Below are 22,366 nucleotides of genomic sequence, written 5' to 3' on the forward strand. Positions count from 1 at the left end.
GTGTTAGAGGGAGGGGCTCTATACCGGGTGGTCTATGAGTCGGACTGAAGAAAATACTAACCGTTCTCCATTCCTACTTCTAAAATTAAGTCTATCCCTGTATCAACAAACTTCTTAAGAACTGTTGATGAACTTCTGTATTAGAAATAAAGTCTCTGATTTTAGTTTTGCGGATTATCTCGTTTAATCATTTTGATTAAGATCTCGTTGTAAACTTTCTCTCTCCATTTCCCATTAAACCGGATTATTATCTTTTTTTTTTTAAGTCGAAAGTAGGCTAATACAAAAAAGTTGGGCGACGAGGAAAATGCTTGGGAAAATAATTTTTTAAAACAATTTTTCCTGTAAGGTACTAATAATAGCCGCTTCCTAAAAGTATATAGTTTTATTGCCAAAAAAGTAATTGAACTAGAATGTCTATATAAAATAACCGAATGGCGATTTTTAGTCCCGGTTGACCTAAATCATTTCGCTTTCAATTCAATAGAGTTTTTACCCTTTTAATTTAGAGATATCCGTTTGATATTATCATAGTTTTGTAGAACGGAATGTCTAGTATAATAATATGGGTTTTCAATAAGCGTTTATGAAAATTTTGTAGCGAGCAGTTAAGGCTATAAGAGATATCAGGGAAAGATTTAATTTTAGAAGTAGGAATGGAGAACGGTTAGTATTTACTTTAGTCCGACTCATAGATCACCCAGTATAGAGCGTTCTCTCCTTCCAACACGTAACGAAAAGTTTAAATTATCTTATTGGCTGCTCACTTAAACTACGTTTTGATGACGTTGCTGAGTACGGGGACGGCCAAAATAAAAAATACGTAATTCCTTTTTACCTCTGTTGCTATGACCCGTCTCTTCTTTCATACCCCCCCCCCCGTCCCCTGGAAGGGGATCTGGGACTTTGACGCGCGCCCAGATATTACTCTGTTCTCCATTCCTACTCCTAAAATTAAATCTATCCCTGGAGATTTAAAGTGATAATACATTTTCTACTCGAAAATCGCCATAAATAATTTTATAATTGAACGACTTCTCCTGTTATTTTAGAGATATCCATTTGATATTATCAGTAAAAGGAATGTCTACTTTAATAATATGCTTTTTAATAAGCGTTTATGCAAATATTGTAGAAAATCAAGTGATAATAAATTTTGAATTTTCGACTCGAAATCGCAATAAATGGTTCCCTTTTTAATTGAACGATTTCTCCCATTTCATTTAGAGATATCCATTTGATAGTATCATAGTTTTGTAAAAAGGAAGCTCTACTTCAATAATATGAGTTCTAATAAGCGTTTATGCAAATTTTGTAGCAAGGATTTAAGGTTTTAAGAAAGATCAAATGATAATACATTCAGGACTCTAAATCGCTTGAAAAAGAAATCCCCCAGGGTTAATTCCTGGTAGACCTCTCAGAAACACCCAGTATAATTATTTTACCTTCACTTTCAATATAAAACCAGAAATAAAATAATTTATTTGCAATTATGGATGAAAATCACGTATTTCCCCAAAAAAAATAAAAATCACGTATTTCCCCAAAAAAATAAAAAGTAATTAAATCGTCTAATTATTTTTATGGTAAAATACTCTTAAGTAAATTTGCAACCTTGAAATCCTCAGAGATAACAACTCATATTCTTTTACGAGATAAGTTTTGCATCGACATTAAGTCGAATTAGATAAAGATGACACCATAAGTTCATAAGATACGTTCCTTCCATAAGTATGGCACTACCTATACAAGTTCGCAATGCTACTGAGATACTTACAGCTCGAGCATGTTCTAGCAGAAAGACAAGCGAGAATTGAAGTCCTACACTCGGTGGTTAGTTTTGCACCCCCTCCAAGTTCCTATTTAGTCTGTATACTAAGCCTTTGACAGCGCAAAAACCAGGCGTCGCTTTACCTCGAATCTATGACCTACTTCAATCACTTCATGACAAGCTCCAGTTTCTAAGTTACCAGTGACAAACTTATGGCCAACATATCTTATGAACTTATGAAAATAACACTTATGCTTTCACTTTTTTGTATTCCGATTAAATGTCCCCTTGATATCCAATATTATCTTTAGGGACTTATTAAAGTTCGCAGATAAAAGGAGGTATAGTTAAAACGTGACGCACTCGCTAAGTCATTCAAATTCACCGGAAACGCATAAATACTTTACATTCATTTTATCTTTCGACCCCTAGACATTTAAAATGATATTAATATTCAGTATTTATAGTTACGCTTAAAAACTAAACGCTTTTTTAAAAAAGTTCAAGGCATTCTGGTTTGTAAATATTTACACGTATTTTAATAACGGGTATTTTTTCTTTTTTTATATAAAGATACGTTTTGTTTATTATTTTTAAATTTCGTGACAACTTTATTTATAATTATTTGTACATGAAGAAATATTAAGTAGGGACGTAACTTTATATGTTCCATCCATAAGTATGACACTACCTATAGAGCTATTTCAGAGGGGGTAATGGCTACGTCACCAATGCTATTTGCCCATAGAGAAAACCCTCGCAAAATGTCCGCCCTACACTCAAAGGCAGGCCCAATTTTCGTAGCAGACGAAATTTTTCACCCACTGAAATAGCTCTATACTTCGTAATGCTAGAGACTTAACTGAGAGATAACTAGTTCGAGAATGACAAGCGAGAATTGAAGTACAACAAAGACATGAATTCAAACAATACGGACTTAATGGACTCTCAAATTTGAAGCCCTTTATTGTTCATACCAGAAGTGAGATGAGACTAGAAGTGAAGGGCTCTAGCATTGGTAGTAGATCCTGGCACTAGTGAACAAATTTGAGGATTTTACGCCGCTTCAATCGCGCCTACACTACAGAGAAAAAAATTGGTCGAGTTCCAAAAAAATTTCCTGCCCCCTTCCCCTCAACCTAAAGCGGCGAAACACGGACGCGGCTCCTTGAATCTAGTTCGGCCGTCTACCACCGCGAGCGTCTCACGTTTTGGAAGGGAACTTCAGAAACCGCCAGCAGAGGGCCAACCGTTGGTGTGTTATCAAGAATATTCACTTTCGCCGAGTGAAGAATTTGGTTAGCTCAGTACTTCTAGTCTCATCTCACTTCTGTTCATACTCAGGATGTTTTATAATGAGACACTATTGTTTTTTTCTTTTTGTTAGGTTAATTTCTATTTTATGTTTATATTCAAAGATAAACAAGTGTTATTACTTTAGGTTTTCATAATGGTTACCACGCCTAATCATAATTGCAGCTCTCTGAACCTTGGTTCTTAGCCAAAATAGTTCACATAGTTTTCTTTCAAACAGGCAAACCAAGGAGTATTAGAGCGGGCCCATACCACACACCGGTGTAATACTCCTTGGTCAAACACCCGGAACCTAATGTATCGCTTTCAAAAGAATTATCAACCAGGGATAGATTTAATTTTAGAAGTAGGAATGGAGAACAAGGTAATGTGGGCGCGCGTCAAAGTCCCGGACCCCCTTCCAGGGGACGGGGGGGGGGGTATGAAAGAAGAGGCGGATCATAGCGACAGAGGTAAAAAGGAATTACGTATTTTTCGCCGTCCCCGTCAGCAACGTCATCAAAACGTAATTTAAGTGAGCCAATAAGATAATTTAAACTTTTCATTACGTGTTAGAGGGAGGGGCTCTATACCGGGTGGTCTATGAGTCGGACTGAAGAAAATACTAACCGTTCTCCATTCCTACTTCTAAAATTAAGTCTATCCCTGTATCAACAAACTTCTTAAGAACTGTTGATGAACTTCTGTATTAGAAATAAAGTCTCTGATTTTAGTTTTGCGGATTATCTCGTTTAATCATTTTGATTAAGATCTCGTTGTAAACTTTCTCTCTCCATTTCCCATTAAACCGGATTATTATCTTTTTTTTTTTAAGTCGAAAGTAGGCTAATACAAAAAAGTTGGGCGACGAGGAAAATGCTTGGGAAAATAATTTTTTAAAACAATTTTTCCTGTAAGGTACTAATAATAGCCGCTTCCTAAAAGTATATAGTTTTATTGCCAAAAAAGTAATTGAACTAGAATGTCTATATAAAATAACCGAATGGCGATTTTTAGTCCCGGTTGACCTAAATCATTTCGCTTTCAATTCAATAGAGTTTTTACCCTTTTAATTTAGAGATATCCGTTTGATATTATCATAGTTTTGTAGAACGGAATGTCTAGTATAATAATATGGGTTTTCAATAAGCGTTTATGAAAATTTTGTAGCGAGCAGTTAAGGCTATAAGAGATATCAGGGAAAGATTTAATTTTAGAAGTAGGAATGGAGAACGGTTAGTATTTACTTTAGTCCGACTCATAGATCACCCAGTATAGAGCGTTCTCTCCTTCCAACACGTAACGAAAAGTTTAAATTATCTTATTGGCTGCTCACTTAAACTACGTTTTGATGACGTTGCTGAGTACGGGGACGGCCAAAATAAAAAATACGTAATTCCTTTTTACCTCTGTTGCTATGACCCGTCTCTTCTTTCATACCCCCCCCCCCGTCCCCTGGAAGGGGATCTGGGACTTTGACGCGCGCCCAGATATTACTCTGTTCTCCATTCCTACTCCTAAAATTAAATCTATCCCTGGAGATTTAAAGTGATAATACATTTTCTACTCGAAAATCGCCATAAATAATTTTATAATTGAACGACTTCTCCTGTTATTTTAGAGATATCCATTTGATATTATCAGTAAAAGGAATGTCTACTTTAATAATATGCTTTTTAATAAGCGTTTATGCAAATATTGTAGAAAATCAAGTGATAATAAATTTTGAATTTTCGACTCGAAATCGCAATAAATGGTTCCCTTTTTAATTGAACGATTTCTCCCATTTCATTTAGAGATATCCATTTGATAGTATCATAGTTTTGTAAAAAGGAAGCTCTACTTCAATAATATGAGTTCTAATAAGCGTTTATGCAAATTTTGTAGCAAGGATTTAAGGTTTTAAGAAAGATCAAATGATAATACATTCAGGACTCTAAATCGCTTGAAAAAGAAATCCCCCAGGGTTAATTCCTGGTAGACCTCTCAGAAACACCCAGTATAATTATTTTACCTTCACTTTCAATATAAAACCAGAAATAAAATAATTTATTTGCAATTATGGATGAAAATCACGTATTTCCCCAAAAAAAATAAAAATCACGTATTTCCCCAAAAAAATAAAAAGTAATTAAATCGTCTAATTATTTTTATGGTAAAATACTCTTAAGTAAATTTGCAACCTTGAAATCCTCAGAGATAACAACTCATATTCTTTTACGAGATAAGTTTTGCATCGACATTAAGTCGAATTAGATAAAGATGACACCATAAGTTCATAAGATACGTTCCTTCCATAAGTATGGCACTACCTATACAAGTTCGCAATGCTACTGAGATACTTACAGCTCGAGCATGTTCTAGCAGAAAGACAAGCGAGAATTGAAGTCCTACACTCGGTGGTTAGTTTTGCACCCCCTCCAAGTTCCTATTTAGTCTGTATACTAAGCCTTTGACAGCGCAAAAACCAGGCGTCGCTTTACCTCGAATCTATGACCTACTTCAATCACTTCATGACAAGCTCCAGTTTCTAAGTTACCAGTGACAAACTTATGGCCAACATATCTTATGAACTTATGAAAATAACACTTATGCTTTCACTTTTTTGTATTCCGATTAAATGTCCCCTTGATATCCAATATTATCTTTAGGGACTTATTAAAGTTCGCAGATAAAAGGAGGTATAGTTAAAACGTGACGCACTCGCTAAGTCATTCAAATTCACCGGAAACGCATAAATACTTTACATTCATTTTATCTTTCGACCCCTAGACATTTAAAATGATATTAATATTCAGTATTTATAGGGTCAGTATGCATAACTTTGGACACTTTTTGCATAACCTTGAATAACTTCCGTTGCTTATATGTTAGACTCAAAATTAAAAAAGCAATGGAGAGAAGCATTCTTAAGACGCATTCTCACAAGTTTTCAACTTTTAAAATGGAATACATTTTTCACAAAGTAGAGTTCCCCAAAGGCCGAATTCGTGCTCAACTTTGGACACTTCTATGTAACTTTGGACGCCCCCTTCCTAACTTTGGACACCCCTTCCTAACTTTGGACAGCGAAAAAAGGGTGACTTGGGGACGCATTAGGCGAATCACAATTGTTAAATAAAACTTCGCAGTCTTCGAATTGAAATTGGCGCCAATTTGTAGTTCTATTGTAGCGCTACGTAACGGTTTTGAGAGATCCGATCCGAATCGAACCGCGGAGAGAATCGCGCCGTCTGCTCTAGCCTTTAATTTTGGCGCTCTGTTTGCCGCGTAACAATTTTAACAAACTGAGGACGTGTCCCTTATTGTTTTAAACTCTAAAAAAGGCTAATATCGCGAGTTAATTAGTGTTAACAAACGGAGAAATCGGCCAGCATGAAAGTGTCCAAAGTTAGAAATTTGCCCAGGTGTTTTTAAAGCTGAATATTTCGTCGAATTTCCCGCGTAAGACAGTGTTTAAAATACGGATTATGAAGCCAAAAAGTTGCTCTTTCGAATGGTTTCTAGTTCGTTCAGGTATGATTTCTCTAATTTTCGTCAAACCTTATTTCCCGGGACCAAAGGGTTGACCCCCGCCAAATTTGGCCGTAATTTAAATGGACGAGTTTGGGGAGTGGGCTAATTTGGCTCGTAACGTAGTCGGATGTTATTCTACGACTTTGAAGTATTTTTTTCTAAATTCCTCACATTCTAAGCTTTAAAATAAGCTATTTCATTATCAATTTGATGCATCCAGTAATTAAATATGATTTTTATAATAAAAGTGTCTAAAGTTGCAGCTGTCCAAAGTTAGGCACACTGACCCTAGTTACGCTTAAAAACTAAACGCTTTTTTAAAAAAGTTCAAGGCATTCTGGTTTGTAAATATTTACACGTATTTTAATAACGGGTATTTTTTCTTTTTTTATATAAAGATACGTTTTGTTTATTATTTTTAAATTTCGTGACAACTTTATTTATAATTATTTGTACATGAAGAAATATTAAGTAGGGACGTAACTTTATATGTTCCATCCATAAGTATGACACTACCTATAGAGCTATTTCAGAGGGGGTAATGGCTACGTCACCAATGCTATTTGCCCATAGAGAAAACCCTCGCAAAATGTCCGCCCTACACTCAAAGGCAGGCCCAATTTTCGTAGCAGACGAAATTTTTCACCCACTGAAATAGCTCTATACTTCGTAATGCTAGAGACTTAACTGAGAGATAACTAGTTCGAGAATGACAAGCGAGAATTGAAGTACAACAAAGACATGAATTCAAACAATACGGACTTAATGGACTCTCAAATTTGAAGCCCTTTATTGTTCATACCAGAAGTGAGATGAGACTAGAAGTGAAGGGCTCTAGCATTGGTAGTAGATCCTGGCACTAGTGAACAAATTTGAGGATTTTACGCCGCTTCAATCGCGCCTACACTACAGAGAAAAAAATTGGTCGAGTTCCAAAAAAATTTCCTGCCCCCTTCCCCTCAACCTAAAGCGGCGAAACACGGACGCGGCTCCTTGAATCTAGTTCGGCCGTCTACCACCGCGAGCGTCTCACGTTTTGGAAGGGAACTTCAGAAACCGCCAGCAGAGGGCCAACCGTTGGTGTGTTATCAAGAATATTCACTTTCGCCGAGTGAAGAATTTGGTTAGCTCAGTACTTCTAGTCTCATCTCACTTCTGTTCATACTCAGGATGTTTTATAATGAGACACTATTGTTTTTTGTTAGTAACGTTTTGCTTATTAGTGCACTTATATTTTAGTCAATAATTATTTATTTGCATCAGAGTATCTGCCTTCTCTTATTTATTTTAGTATAGAATTTCCAGCACGAGATTCTTTATTTGTTCATAAATTATGATGTAATACAGTTAATGGCAATTTCTCAACACCCTTTGTTTAACTTTAATGATTTCCATGACGTGGAATGCTTATTTTATATAAGTTATTTAATTTAACTTTTCAATTGAGGAAAATTGACTTAAAAATGATTTGGCAACTTTTAATATTTATGAAGTCTATTGTTTTGCCAGACTTTAAATTAAAATCGCCCTTGAAAAAAAATAAATAAAAAATATCAATTTTTATTCAATCTATGCATAAATTATGATAATTATCCTTAGGTGGAGTTTCGGTAGGATATATTATTATAATCTTACTTGGTTTTTGTTGTTTTTTTTTGCTGTTACCTCAGGGTTACATACCACGTTGTTTTTTTGTAAAATAATATACTGCTATAAAAAAAGGCTTCAAACATTTCTTGACTGTTATCACGCCTATCATTAGTTCATAAGATATGTTCCTTCCATAAGTTTGTCACTGGTAACTTAGAAACTGGAGCTTATCATGAAGTGATTGATTTATGCCATAGATTCGAGGTAAAGGCAAGCGAAGACACCTGGTGAGGCGCTGTCAAAGGCTTAGTATGTACAGACTAAATAGGAACTTAGATGGAGTTTAGGACTTCAATTCTCGCTTGTCGTTCTGCTAGAACTTTAGCTCGAGCTGTAAGTCTCTCAGTAGCATTACGAATCGTATAGGTAGGGTCATACTTATGGTAGTAACATATCACTTATGGCGTTTAGATTACGTACTGATAAGTGTTGCCAGGCAAGTGATAATTAGTTCCTATCCTGTGATTAAATTACAAATTATTGGCAACCCTTACGTTACAGTTAAAAAATGGGGGGGGGGGGAGGAAATTTCTCTAGCCCCTTTAATGCACGCGAGCTTATAATTAAGCTGCTAATAATCACCATAGCGCGCATGCGTCACTAAAAAAACTAAGTCTTTCTTAAATAATAAAATGCACTGATTTCAAAAACACTTCTTTATTCGTTGTTCGTTATTCAAGGAGTTTCGAGTAGTTGTTATTGCCGAACAATTCTTAGTGTCCATAAAAGACGAGCAATCATACATATTCGATTGTATCGGTACTCGTCAAATAACGAACGCCGACTTATAAGGTTGGTTTTATCAATTCTTGTCCTTCAATTATTATACCCTTATTTTTTCTCTTTATTTTCAATATCGAAAGATGAGACGTAATTTTCTATAAATAATTTGTTTTCTTAAAAAATCGAACTCTGAATGAAGACTTAAAGGCCGACTTCCAGCGAACTGAAAACCCTTCATCTTTTACCCCAGCGGGGATTCGAAAATCGGCACGGTCCCTTCATTGTTAGTCTCGATGCGCGGTTTTCAGTTAGCTAGAACCCTTTCATCTTTTACCCCAGCGGGGATTCGAAAATCGGCACGGTCCCTTCATTGTTAGTCTCGATGCTCGGTTTTCAGTTAGCGAGAACCCTCCTAACTTTTGACCCAGCGGGGATTCGAAAATCGGCACGGTCCCTTCATTGTTAGTCTCGATGCTCGGTTTTCAGTTAGCGAGAACCCTCCTAACTTTTACCCCAGCGGGGATTCGAAAATCGGCACGGTCCCTTCATTGTTAGTCTCGATGCTCGGTTTTCAGTTAGCGAGAACCCTCCTAACTTTTGACCCAGCGGGGATTCGAAAATCGGCACGGTCCCTTCATTGTTAGTCTCGATGCTCGGTTTTCAGTTAGCGAGAACCCTCCTAACTTTTGACCCAGCGGGGATTCGAAAATCGGCACGGTCCCTTCATTGTTAGTCTCGATGCTCGGTTTTCAGTTAGCGAGAACCCTCCTAACTTTTGCCCCAGCGGGGATTCGAAAATCGGCACGGTCCCTTCATTGTTAGTCTCGATGCTCGGTTTTCAGTTAGCGAGAACCCTCCTAACTTTTGACCCAGCGGGGATTCGAAAATCGGCACGGTCGCTGGGACATTGTTAGTCTCGATGCTCGGTTTTCAGTTCGCTAGAACCCTTTTCGCTGCTGGAAGTCGGCCTTTAATTTCTTGTATCTTATTTAATATTGTAGATAAAAACATGGTTCTAATTGATAAATTCATTATTTTTTTACACACTTCGAAAATAAAAAAATAAAATTCAACCCGCGCATCCCTTCTAAGTATCGTATCTTCTAGAAAATGCCATTCTTGACATGCTCGCTTTCTATTGAAGGCTCGAAGTCCTTCAGATGTTATTGCTGATAGGGTCTATTTAACTGTGTATATATAGTCTGCAGAGGTACCGGTTAACTCAGGGATCTGGATTTTTGGAGGCTGTACGCGATACTCAACAGGTTGCGCGTGCTCCGTTTTAGAATTTGTCGGGGGAAGGGGGATAGAAACTCGTCAAATTTGAAGCCAAAATCTTTTAGCAAAAGTTTAATCATTGTTCGATTGGCCTGACTGACTAAACAACAGGCCGGAAGCTCAAATCCGACGTTAGTGTAATTTAATTTCTTTTCGGAAATTCCGAATTCGATTTATCTTCTTTTTTTTTATTTCAAGATACATTTTAAGTTTTTATATTTTGGTATGTAATTTTTATTTTAAATACTGTTATTAGTAAACCTTTGGTTTAATAATTTAATAATAGTTAGGAGTCTAGACTATTTTCCCCTGGTAATGGTTTATGAACCTGTTTAATTGTAATGTATATCTTTTTAATAATTGTTATAAATAGCATCCGAATACTTTATAAGTATTCAGTTTTTTATCAAATGCCCGTATGCAAACGTTATAAGATTAACATATTAGACTATATAAAATAATAGTAGTTTAATTGTAATGTTTTATTTTTTGATAGCATTAGAATGCCTAATAAGTATTAAGTATTTTTTGAAGGGTTTAGCCAAATGCCCGTAGGCTATCGTTATGTGATGAATATATTAGACTATATAAAATAAGTAGTTTAATTATTTTAGTTTAAGTCTGGCTAGATACATTTTTGTCTGTCTCATATTCTTCTAATGCCTTTTTCCATTGGTATTTTCTATGGAGTGGATTTTTCTTACATTGAGAACGAGGGTCCCTTTATAATTGCAGCTATGTCTTCATTTATAATACTCCATGGATACTACAGATTGCTAGTAGCCAATAGAAAAGGGCGTAATAATTTTACTTGAGTTCGAAGCTTTGTTTCTGATTTTTGTTTTTATTTTCGTTTATTTCAGGTTCAGTTATTTGTTATTGAAGAAGAGGAAGTTTATAGTGAGATATCAACAGAGCTAAACCATGTCAGAACAAGGTGTCAAAAGGATCTGCGTCCTAGGAGCGGGCGCCAGTGGTTTGGTGTCCATAAAAGCTTGCTTGGACGAAGGATTCAAAGTCACTTGTTACGAAATGCAAAGCCAATTAGGTGGACTATGGCGATACCGAGATGATGACGTAGATGGTTTGGCCTCCGTTATGCGATCAACAATTATCAACTCCAGTAAAGAAATGAGCGCCTTTAGTGATTTTCCACCACCGACGGAATTACCTAATTACTGTCACAATTCCAAGTTAATCGAGTACATTGACCAATACGCCGATACCTTTAACTTAAGGGAACACATCATGTTCCGTCACGAAGTCATCAAAGTCGCCCAATCAAAGGATTATGACGCATCCGGACGCTGGACTGTCAAATTAAGGGAACTGGACAGTAATAACGAATTCGAAGAGGTCTTTGACGGCATCATGATTTGTACCGGACATCACGTCTTCCCTTACACCCCACACTTCGATGGTATTGACCAGTTCAAAGGGAAGGTGATACATACGCATAGCTACAAGAAACCGGCTGGGTACGAAGATAAGAAGGTGGTCATTGTTGGAGTGGGAAATTCCGGAGGTGACGTTGCCGTGGAATTGAGTGCCATTGCTGAAAAGGTACGCTATTGTTTTCGAATTTTGGTTGTTTCGTTTCTTTTTTATCAAGTCCACCTTGAACCTATGCACTTTTGAGTATTATTTAAAATAAGGGTTTTTTTTTAAAGATAAAAAATCGGGAAAACAGTGGGGTAGGACATTTAATTCGTAGATAAATTTTATCCTTACTTCGAACACGGTTAAAGTGGTTAACTATCCGCCCTTTCTGAATATTTACCGCGTTTTTGAAGTGTTTTTAGCCACATCGTATATATACGATGAGGCTATTAGTTTGTCCCGCGAGCCTGTGGTGGTGGTGGTGGTGGTGGTGGTGGTCGTCGTCGTGGTAGTAGTTTTTCGCGATTTGGAATGTGGTCAGAGTTACCCAAAGAAATGGTTATGTCAGAGCTAACCGAAGAAATGGTTATTTTATGCCTTTGGCAGTATAAAAATTTTTGGTTCGTCATTGAAGGGAGGGAGAGTGAACGTGAGAGAATTGTGGTGAGGTGATATTTTTCGTTCGTGTATTTTAAAAGGATGGGGATTATAATAGCATGTTTAAGCATTGCATTTAATTGTACAGGTAATGTTAAGCTTTGTGAATTGTGGTTTACGTTTCCTCGATATATTTAAAGCTAGAGAGAGGATTTTAGTATTGCCTTAATTTAAATGGAAGGTTTAATACTCCCTTTAAAATTCCGGTCACCCGTGGACAATCATCCCGATCCCCGATTTCAAAATTCAAAGAAATTGAGGGGGATTTTTAAGAAGCAAAAGCAAGTAAATACCGACGTTATATATAGAATGGTGTTTATTATTAGAATTTACGTGTATTTCTCCTCAAATCGAGAAGAATTTTAAAAGAAAGTCCGAGCGGGCGAGAGTTCTAGAAGCGCGCTTTGGAAATGTTTTAGTTTCTTCTTAGCTACAAGGTATCGATGGGACTAATACTTTTACCTGAGTAGTAGTAGTAGTATTAGTAATTTAGTAACGGGCGTTGGTGATATTTGATTCTCTTTGCCAAGCAGCCATTGAAAAATTATTCCCTCTGACCGGTATATTAGGGGATATTTCATTAGAAGTATATTTATTGTAGTAGGGATAGCGAGAGTACGTAAACGATGTGGCTTAATTATGGGCTAGACCATCTTGTTTATTTTACAATATCTCTTCCGTCGGGGAATTTTGAAATCACGGAGAAATATCGAGAAAAAATGTATATATAAACTACCATATTAATTTTTTTATCAGTCTTTTTTTACTTTCGTTTATTTCAAACGAATGTTCATGAAAAACTATCACGTATTTTCCTTATTATTTAATAAAACTATAAGCGTTAACTTAAGCAATTTAATATCGGGTTATTAAGAGTTATTCAAAGCGATTATATTGTTTAAAAAACTCGATAAGAATTATTGTTTATTATTTCGAAATACCTACTACTTGAAACACGGTGTTAAAGGTTAATTATTCAACCATAAATTATTGAAAAAAAAACCACCCCTATAAACATAAAACCGGACTTCTATGTTAAAACTTAAATTGAAGGACTTAGGATTTGTTTTCGAGTTTTGACAACCATTTGAAACGTTAAAGGAATAGTACCGCTAATATAACATTATACCTTAAAATAACGGCCTTTTTCTAAATATAAAATGAATTAAATATTAAAATAAAAATAAATTATCTCTAATTACAAAATAATTAGCATTTAATTAGTCTTAGAAAAATATCAATGACTGCATAGCCATCCGCCATTGGTTTAGTGACGTCTGCTAGCCCGAACCACTTACTCGTACAGGATTGGTTGTATTCTCACGGGCTGAGAGAGACATAAGGGGTAAGAGGGTTGGTTTGGTGGCGTCTGCTAGCCCGAACCACATACCCCTACGGGATTGGATGAATTTTCACGGGCTGAGAGAGAGATGAGGGGTAAGAGGATCGGTTTAGCAGACGCTACTAAACCAACCCTCTTACCCCTTATGTCTCTCTCAGCCCGTGAGAATACAACCAATCCTGTACGAGTGGTGGCAGTCCTTGATTATTTTTTTTAAGACTAATTAAATGGGTAACTATTTTATAATAAGAGATAATGTATTTTTTTATATTTTTCTTTTTACCTCTCCGAGTGACGTATGTCACGGAGAGGTTCTAAATTCGACGTGTCTGTCTGTCTGTCTGTCTGTCTGTCTGTCTGTCTGTCTGTCTGTCTGTCTGTCTGTCTGTCCGTTGTTATACCCACGTGACCGCGTTCGCAGTTTGCAGATCGGAGCAAACGTGTATTCAATTTCCAGACCGCATTTACAGTCCCGGAAATTGTATTCCACTTACAGGCTATAACTCCATTGTCTGTCTAACAACTGTTCATTTGTCCACCCCACATGGACACCAGTCTGAACTTTCTAGCTTCTAAACACCACCATCTTCTAGTCTTTCGCCCATTCCACATGGACACCAGTCTGTACACCTGGCTTCTAACACCACTATCTTCTGGTCTTTGTTTTTGTCCATCCCACATGGACACCAGTCTGTACACCTGGTTTCTAACACAACCATCTTCTGGTCTTTGTTTTTGTCCATCCCACATGGACACCAGTCTGTACACCTGGCTTCTAACACCACCAACATCCTTAAGGTTAAGACATACGCGGCGATCGGCTAGGGTTACGAGAAACGTCTAGCCTTCCAATGGAGGGGTCTTCCTCCAAGGTTCACGCAATTGCGATGTTCTTATCTACAGCCGCGATTCGAATCCCTTATATACTACCTATTTGAGTAAGTCGAAGCAACCGGCGTATGCTTCATTTCAAACGCCAATATTAGTCAAGTCTCTCTAGAATGTTTAATTGTTCTATATCAAAACGATGTAACGTTCAATAAGGCAAACAACTGACGAAGAAAATATTTAATATTAATTATATTTATTTTAATATTTAAGATAATCTTGTTTCTCATCTCAAAATTAATACGGAAAGAGTTAAAAAGCAGCTTATTTTTTTGTCTGTGTGTGTCCGTCCGTTGTTACACTAGTGCGTCGCGTTAGCAGTTAGCCTTGTGTTGATGTGTTAAGAAATCATACAGAACCTTAATATTCCCTTTTTACATAATATAAAGTGAATATGTGGAAGTATTTTTCGTAATTATGATGCATTTAGTAGTTTTGTAGCTTTAAAGCTCTGTTTCATTTTGATATTCCAAAGATTTTTTTTAATATTGTTATTTGAAATGGCTGTTTATATATTACTTAAGCTATACGACATCTGTATATAGAATAATCCTTGGTTTAGTGACTTCATGAAGAAACCTAAGACCTAGACTCCGGCGGGTAAAACAAGTATTATCCGCAATAGGCTTAGTGAAACAAAGTGTAAATTATTGAGGCCTGAAGTGAAGTAAACTTTTGGCTTTGATTTTCGTGTCTGAAATGAAGAGACATTAACGGTTCAGAGTGAGCCGAAAGTTAAATACACTCTTAAATAATCAGGTAAAGATTTTATAATAGAAGAAAAGATCATGGTGGCAATTAGATTAGTAAAAGGGCTAGTGGTAAACGAGTAGCTACAGACTTTTTATTCTCTTTACGGTGCGCTATGACTATTAGTGCGTCTGGGTATAATTTAGCTTTGGTGTTATTTAACGTTAACATTCGTGTTGGCAAACTAAGAATATTGTTGAGGTGAGACGAGACGATTGTGTTTACACTGAAAACCAGTTGTGAATGTAGCTACCAGAATATAGGGTAAACAGCTGAAGCGTAGACTTCATTTCCTGTTCTTTTCCCCATTGACTGATTTCCATGTGTCCAAGATTTATCCTTATTGGATGTAAAATGTCGTCTACTTTACTGTTTGCTATGTTTGGAATACTACTTCAATATTTCGTAAATTTTTACTTCAAAAAAGTGAAATAACTCCATATCTGGGTAAATAAGTTTGTAGTAGTAGACCTCTTGACTCGGAGAGGTAATATTTTGGTTTTCCCAACTTGTATATTTAGTAAAAGGCCGTTGTTTTAAGGTACAATTCGTTATGTTGCTTGACTTTACCTTTAATTTTCTTCGAAACGAAAATGAATCTCGAGGATGTTTTTAATCTATTTTGATTCTACGTGCTTAAGATCAATTCGGGAACAGATATGCACCTGGGATTAGGGGTTTTAATGGTCGTCTAGCCTTTGATAGTCGTCTTAAGTGACATTGGTAAAGGATATAGCGCAGAATGGTAAAAATTCAAGGGCGATTTTCTATTTTTTACAAAAAAATTTCAAATTTGTATTCCGAACTGGTTTAATTTTTTAAGGGCTTAGCTTTGTCCCTGAACTTAAATGGTTTTAGTTTCAACTTAAATATAGTTATAAAAAATTATAGTTAATGCTATAATTAGTTAAGCAACCCAACCGAACCCGGCTTTGCCCCCCGGGGGTTTTAATCATAACTTGTTAAGTGTGACCAAGAAGTGATATCTAGTTTATTAGGGAGAAGTTATAAGATGCCTAAGTATTCGCGCGCCATAGTCCCAGTCCCCCCTTTCAAAATACAAGGGGGGACGTAAAAGGAGGGGCTATTTCGCCTCTCCTCAGTCGGAAAATATGACTGTAATTTTCGTCATTCGCGTCGCCGCGCTGACGTGAGTTTTCAAGAACCAATGAGATGCTGGTTGTAATTTAGAGGCGGCGGGGATTAACTCTGGGCCTACGTTTGGACTGGAGATAAAGCTGGAAATGTGGCGCGAATTTATACCTTCTCCCTAATAAACTAGATATCACTTCTTGGTGTGACCCTTACAGAAAAATGTAATTTCAGTTGAAACATTTTCGACTCAAATTTTTTTCCCCATAGAACTATACTACTGTAATTCGGTCCTATGATTACCCTTTTTTTTGAACACCTTGTATGAGACAAGAATTTATAGTTAAATTAACGCGTCGTAATCTATATTAGTCATCATAATTTACATTCAAGGTCATCGAATTTATTAATTTTTTAATGGTTAATTGATTATTATTATTTTTATATATATATATATATATATATATATATATATATATATATATATAATTCGACCCCCACCGTTCCGTGTTTTAAACGGTGTTTAAATCCTTGTAAAGGTTTTTACCTCATTGCGGCGAATAGCGTGGAAAGGAATGAACTTGAAAGTTAATTGATATCTTAATAATTAGGGTACGCATTGCGTAAGTGAAAATTAATGAGGGGGAAAAATTTAGCCACTAATTTAATGAAGCGTAGAGCTTTTAAATGTGGTTTTATGGTCGTTTAAATCATGCTCGCGCGCGCGCCTTGACTATTCGAGCGGGAAATATGGCATTCCTGTCTATATAGTAAACGAAAATTACCGAAACAAATCATCATAGTGTCTTCACTTTCTTAAAGTAAACGTGGTACGGAATTTAGTAAAACCAGAAGGAGGGTGATACTCTTTATACTTTAGTTATGTAACATGATTCTTCCCAGGCTCATGTTCTATTGACAGATCACCTTTTGTTTGTCGGAACGCCGCTCTACCATTCCTCTGCCCTAAAAGCTACATTAATTTTGAATATTGCAAATATAGAAACTAAAATTCAATAATAATATTTCACATTCACTTGAATTAAACTTGAAAACTTAGTTACGCCATAAAGTTAAAGACCGGAGTGGGGGTGGTTGGGTTTGCATGGATAATTTCCCGTGTTTGTACTTATTTATTTTTTAAAAGAGAAGATTCTACGTTCATTTTTGAATGAAATGTGCACGAGAAAAAAGTTTAAAATTCTTTTCAAGATAAGTCAGTTCCAGGTCATGAATCAAAGAATATAACGGAGCGCGAAGAAGAAATATACGTTCAATGAACTTGGCTTCCTTTTATTTGTATTTGAGTTATTTCGAAATAAAAAAAAGGTATTAGAATATGATTTAGTATTGAAAAGTGTCCGATTTTGAATGATTTTATGGTTATGGGGTGAATAAAACTGGTTCTACAACATTACCAAGTCTTTGTTTACGTTACACCGAGGTTTACATTTTTTTATAATGCTGAGAAGAAAAGTTTTATTGGTCAAGTTCAACGTAAACTCGAGACTATGTTCAAGGGAGAGGGTACTTGGTTGTTAGGTCAACTCGAAAGAAAAGCGTTACCTCTAACTGGGACAAGGGTTAACTGTAGATTTATATTTAAGAAGGACTTGAGAGTATTGTAAATGTTAGGTAATCATTTCGGACAAGTTGTAATTGATTCCACCGTAATTAACTTTGGTATTTTTATCTTGGCAGGTTTATTTGAGTACCCGTCGTGGATGTTGGGTTCTCCATCGTGTTGGGACCAATGGTTTACCATTCGACGCCCAGTATATCCGTCGAACCTTCAACTTCCTTTTCTTAACGCTTCCTTACAAAGTCAGTACGACTTTCAGCGAAATGGAAATGAACCGTCGTTTCAACCACAAACTGTACAATTTACGTCCGAAACATCGCATTATGGGTCAACATCCCATGGTCAATGACGCCCTTCCAAACCGTATCCTTAGTGGAACCGTCATCATCAAGAGCGACATACACCATTTCACCCCGAACGGAGTCGTTTTCAAGGGCGAAGAGGACAAAGAATACGAATGTGACTCGGTCGTCTTGGCGACTGGGTACTTGGCCAAGTTTCCATACTTAGACAAAGAGATATTCGACCCGACAGACAATCGTTGCGACCTTTACAAATACGTCTTTCCACCGAATTTGAAACATCCTACACTGGCCTTCATCGGACTAGCCCAACCAGTTGGTCCTCTTTTCCCCATATCCGAAAATCAAGCCAGATGGTACGCTCAGCTACTCGCCGGAAACGTTAAGCTACCCAGTAAAGAAGATATGATGGTGGACATCAACAAGAAAGCCGATGACATGGCCAAAAGATACTTCACGGGACCTCGTCATACCATTCAAATTGATTGGTTACCTTACATGGACGAAATTGCCTCTCTGTACGGAGTTAAACCCAATATGTTTAAAATGTTGCTGAAAGATCCACGATTATTTTGGGCTTGTTTCACCGGACCTTGTTTGCCTTACCAGTACCGACTGGAAGGTCCTAGAGCTTGGGAGGGTGCTAGAAAAACCATTTTGACCTACGATGAACGAGTTAGAGGAGCTTTCAACACTAGGAAAGATTTACAAAAGATCGAAAGGAGTAACCAAGGCTTCAGGTGGGTTCGATTACTAGCTGGATTCATATTAACCTTGTTTCTAGCCATCCTTTTGGCATCTACGGTGTAGGGTTTATTACACTTTCAACTAACTTCCTATGATTCAAATGATCTAACTCTCTTACGATGGTTTCTGGTTGATTTTACTATTTTGTGTAACTAATAACTATGATTAGTACAAACCTATTTAATATTAATTTTCATTAAATTCTAATGAAAAATGGTGCTAATATTTAGTATAGAGCTGAATACAAAATCAATTCAAAGAAATTCAAAATTGCAGAAAATTTATTGCGACCAATTTTGGTCAAAGCTCTCTAAAGCTTTGTCTATAATTTATTACGAAATAATTAAATACTCATATTCCTGCTACTAACACTCATGACACTTGTTATTGCCTTTACTAACCCGTCAATTACTTTGCATGGAAACTAAAACGCCAATTTTATACCAAAAAAAGAAACCCTAAAACGTACTTGACTTTCGATGCCTTAACCCCTTTTTTCCAGCTTTTCAAGGTTATTCCCTTGCTTTCGGAATTAGAAAATAAACAAAATTAGCAGCCTAGCATTACACGTAAACGTTTAAAGTTTAAACTTGACCGCATGAGAGCTCAACTTGACCATAACAATCATGTTAATGAAGTGACATTAAATTAAATTAATGATTTTTCCTCCCAATTTTTGGAAAACCATACTCTCTATTGTTAATTTAATTGCAATTAAAGTTCAGAGAGATATTATTGCCCCCGCCAATTTTCCTGAATGTTTAAAATTGTGGGGAAAATGTTTTACAATCGTAATTAAAAACCACTCGGTAAACTTCACAATTTATTGTTAATTATAAAATTGTTATAATATGTTTAAGTGATATTGAATGATTCACAAAAAATATTCCGAGAAACACATACTATTTTTGTATAAAATTTATAAAAGTGATTTAGTCTTAATATTGTTTTTATAACACTTGTATTTTTTTTTGTCCCATGTATAAATTTATGTTATATATAAAAAAAATAAAATAAAACTTGTATTTTAATAAGTAATCTTGTATTTTAAAAATATATGCCCTATTTGACCACTTGTTTTTACTAATAGACTCAATTCTTCAACCAACGTGGATAGTAAAATTCGAAATTATCTGCCAGGACATCTTGACCATTTACATATCTTTGGTAGGCGTAATACATTACTAAAGAAGTAGTTACTATAAAGACTGCTTTCTTAAACTTATAACCAGATCCATGGGTTTCTTTAGAGCTGGTTTGACCTCTTACGATGGACTTCAACCGTTTTTCGTATCCAAGTATGGCATCTCTAGCACCGGACCATGGGTGAGGTCCGTGTAGTCTAAACTGGCTGTTATGGAAAGGACCAGTGAAGACGTGCCAATACAACTTCGGGTCAGTGAAGAGAAGCTTCCATAAATTAGGCTTAACACCGGCCAGTGATGCGATTTCGTCGGTGTACTCTGTTGAATGTATGTAAAAAGGGTAGGTATGTCCCTCTCCAAAGACTTCCGTTTTCATTTTCAGGTCTTTTTCAATATCCTTTTTCATTTCCTGCAACGGTGGTAACTTTACGTTTCCAGCAAATACTTGGGCAACCCATCTCGACTGCATTTCAGACAGGGATAATGTTGATCTACCATCAGAGTCCACAAGTCCGATAAAAGCCAAAGAGTTTCGAGATAAATAAGTCGGGAAGACCAACTTGTACAAATTCTGGCTACTTGTTTGAATATCAAAGACATTGGACAAGAATTGGTACTTGGCCTTGAACCCTGTGGCGTATATGATAACGTCAATGGGTTCTTCGTGTCCGTCCTGGAACACGACGCCATTTTTGGTCAGACGTTCGATTCCTGCTTCTATTTTGATCTTGCCAAAAGCGACTTCCAAAGGAAATCTGTCGTTTATGCACGGGAATTGATTGGTGATTCGGATATTTTGGTCCGGTTTCAATCCGTACATATCGTGGTCCCAAGCGTTATTTGAGATTTTCTCGAACATATCGTTAATGATTGATTTTGGAAGGAATTTTAATATCAACATGGCGGATCTTCGACCGATTTCGCCGTCCGTCGGTAACCCAGTTGAAACAACTCGAGGTAAAACCCAACCTCCTTTCTTACGGGTTGAAAGAATTACCTGTTCATCGAATCACCAGGTGTTTAAAATATTTTGCTACTTAATTTGTTTTGAAGTTAATTACTTTTTTTGTGACTGTGGCGCATTCGGCCGATATATCGCATCCAGAGTTACCAAACCCAACGACCAAAACATTCTTTCCTTCAAACTGTTCCGGTGTCCTGTATTGATGAGAATGTAGTTGTTGACCTTGGAAGATGTCCTGACCTGGAAACTCGGGGGTAAATGGATTGGAATGATGCCCACTCGCGACGATGATCTTATCAAAGATAAGCTCGAAAACCTCCTCGTTTTTCAAATCTTTAACGCATAGAAGCCATCGTCCAGTTTCCTCGTGGTCATCTGTCTTATCAACCTACAATCGGGTTGAAGTTCTTAATACGATGTTAGGCTTAACCTTTACCCATAACCTTTACCCGTAACACTTTATGATTAAGTTTGATACTCTTCGAAAGATTAAAGTGATCGGCGTACATGGACAAGTACTTAGTGTAGACGTAGGTCGGTAAGTAAAGCGGATGGTCATCCGGATGAAGAAAATCGCTGAATGCCGTCATATCTCGACTTGTGTTCGTAACCACTCCTCGGAAGACAGTTGCACGGTCCGGACACTCACCGTCAACGTAGTTCCATAGTCCTCCTACTTGTCCATAAGCTTCGTAACAGGTAGGAATTAATCCAGCCTCCAAGCACGACTTGATGGCTGGTAAACCTGAAGTTCCCGCTCCTAAGGTGTACCAGACGAAGATGAGAATTGAGAAAATAGAAAAAATTAATTAAATTAACGCGCTAAATTTAAATTTAAATGAAAGCCCGGTTAATCTTTAAAAAAAAAACATCCACTAATAATTTTAATATTTTGAAATCATTTCAGTTCTTACCTATGATCGCGACGGTTGCCATACTTTGTCAGAATGATTTTCGCTTGCTTAAGGTAAGAGGAAATTTAACTATGTGTCTAAAAAAACTGGGTAGAGGGAAACTTCTTTATTTATTAAACACGTACATCGTTTTAAATTATAATTGCAAGAATTTCAGAGTGGTCTTCCTGTAAGTTTGAAGCGAGCTATGATGTTAAAATTTGCATTCACCGTAGGAGTTTAAGTTAGTGATTTGAACTTTAAGCTAGAACCGATAGACGGTCGCCTCTCTGAGAGACTAGTAACGTCATAAGTTCATAAGATATGTTCCTTCCATAAGTTTGTCACTGGTTACAAACTGGAGCTTGTCACGAAGTGACGCGGGTCAGAGAT

General features: G+C 36.6%; 2 protein-coding genes across 5 annotated transcripts in view; one reads left to right on the forward strand and one right to left on the reverse strand.

Annotated features, from left to right (window-relative positions):
* LOC149691571 (flavin-containing monooxygenase 5-like) overlaps positions 1 to 20,009 on the forward strand; it is an 81,119-nt gene extending 61,110 nt beyond the window's left edge. For 2 of the 4 annotated variants that reach the window (XM_089868905.1, XM_089868906.1), the window contains 2 exons: positions 11,095 to 11,794; positions 18,042 to 20,009. In XM_089868905.1, coding sequence (XP_089725031.1) covers positions 11,156 to 11,794; positions 18,042 to 19,034 — 1,632 coding nt within the window. In that variant the 5' untranslated portion in view covers positions 11,095 to 11,155 and the 3' untranslated portion in view covers positions 19,035 to 20,009. Of the gene's footprint in view, positions 1 to 5,870; positions 6,581 to 11,094; positions 11,795 to 18,041 lie in introns of those variants that run through there. The other 2 variants (XM_089868908.1, XM_089868907.1) reach the window with 2 other exon arrangements.
* On the reverse strand, positions 19,990 to 22,326 carry LOC149691576 (flavin-containing monooxygenase 5-like). The gene is made up of 4 exons (XM_089868904.1): positions 21,995 to 22,326; positions 21,530 to 21,840; positions 21,178 to 21,468; positions 19,990 to 21,113 (listed from the first exon to the last, which is right to left on the reverse strand). Exons 1-4 carry the CDS (start codon positions 22,014 to 22,016, stop codon positions 20,064 to 20,066), a joined length of 1,674 nt encoding a protein of 557 aa, XP_089725030.1. The 5' UTR covers positions 22,017 to 22,326; the 3' UTR covers positions 19,990 to 20,063.
* Between the last annotated feature and the right edge of the window lie 40 nt (positions 22,327 to 22,366).

The sequence above is a fragment of the Phalangium opilio genome, unplaced genomic scaffold (genome assembly GCF_054372755.1).
Source record: "Phalangium opilio isolate 3A_F unplaced genomic scaffold, DU_Popi_V2 ptg000025l_1, whole genome shotgun sequence".
Lineage (NCBI taxonomy): Eukaryota > Metazoa > Arthropoda > Arachnida > Opiliones > Phalangiidae > Phalangium > Phalangium opilio.

Excerpts from the sequence above, each read along its gene's own strand:
- LOC149691576 (XM_089868904.1), bottom strand. The coding sequence starts at position 22,016 with ATGGCAACCGTCGCGATCATAG. Across the intron at positions 21,841-21,994 it reads GGCAACCGTCGCGATCATAG|GAGCGGGAACTTCAGGTTTA; the intron begins GTAAGAACTGAA and ends GGTACACCTTAG. Across the intron at positions 21,114-21,177 it reads GCGCCACAGTCACAAAAAAA|GTAATTCTTTCAACCCGTAA; the intron begins GTAATTAACTTC and ends TTCGATGAACAG.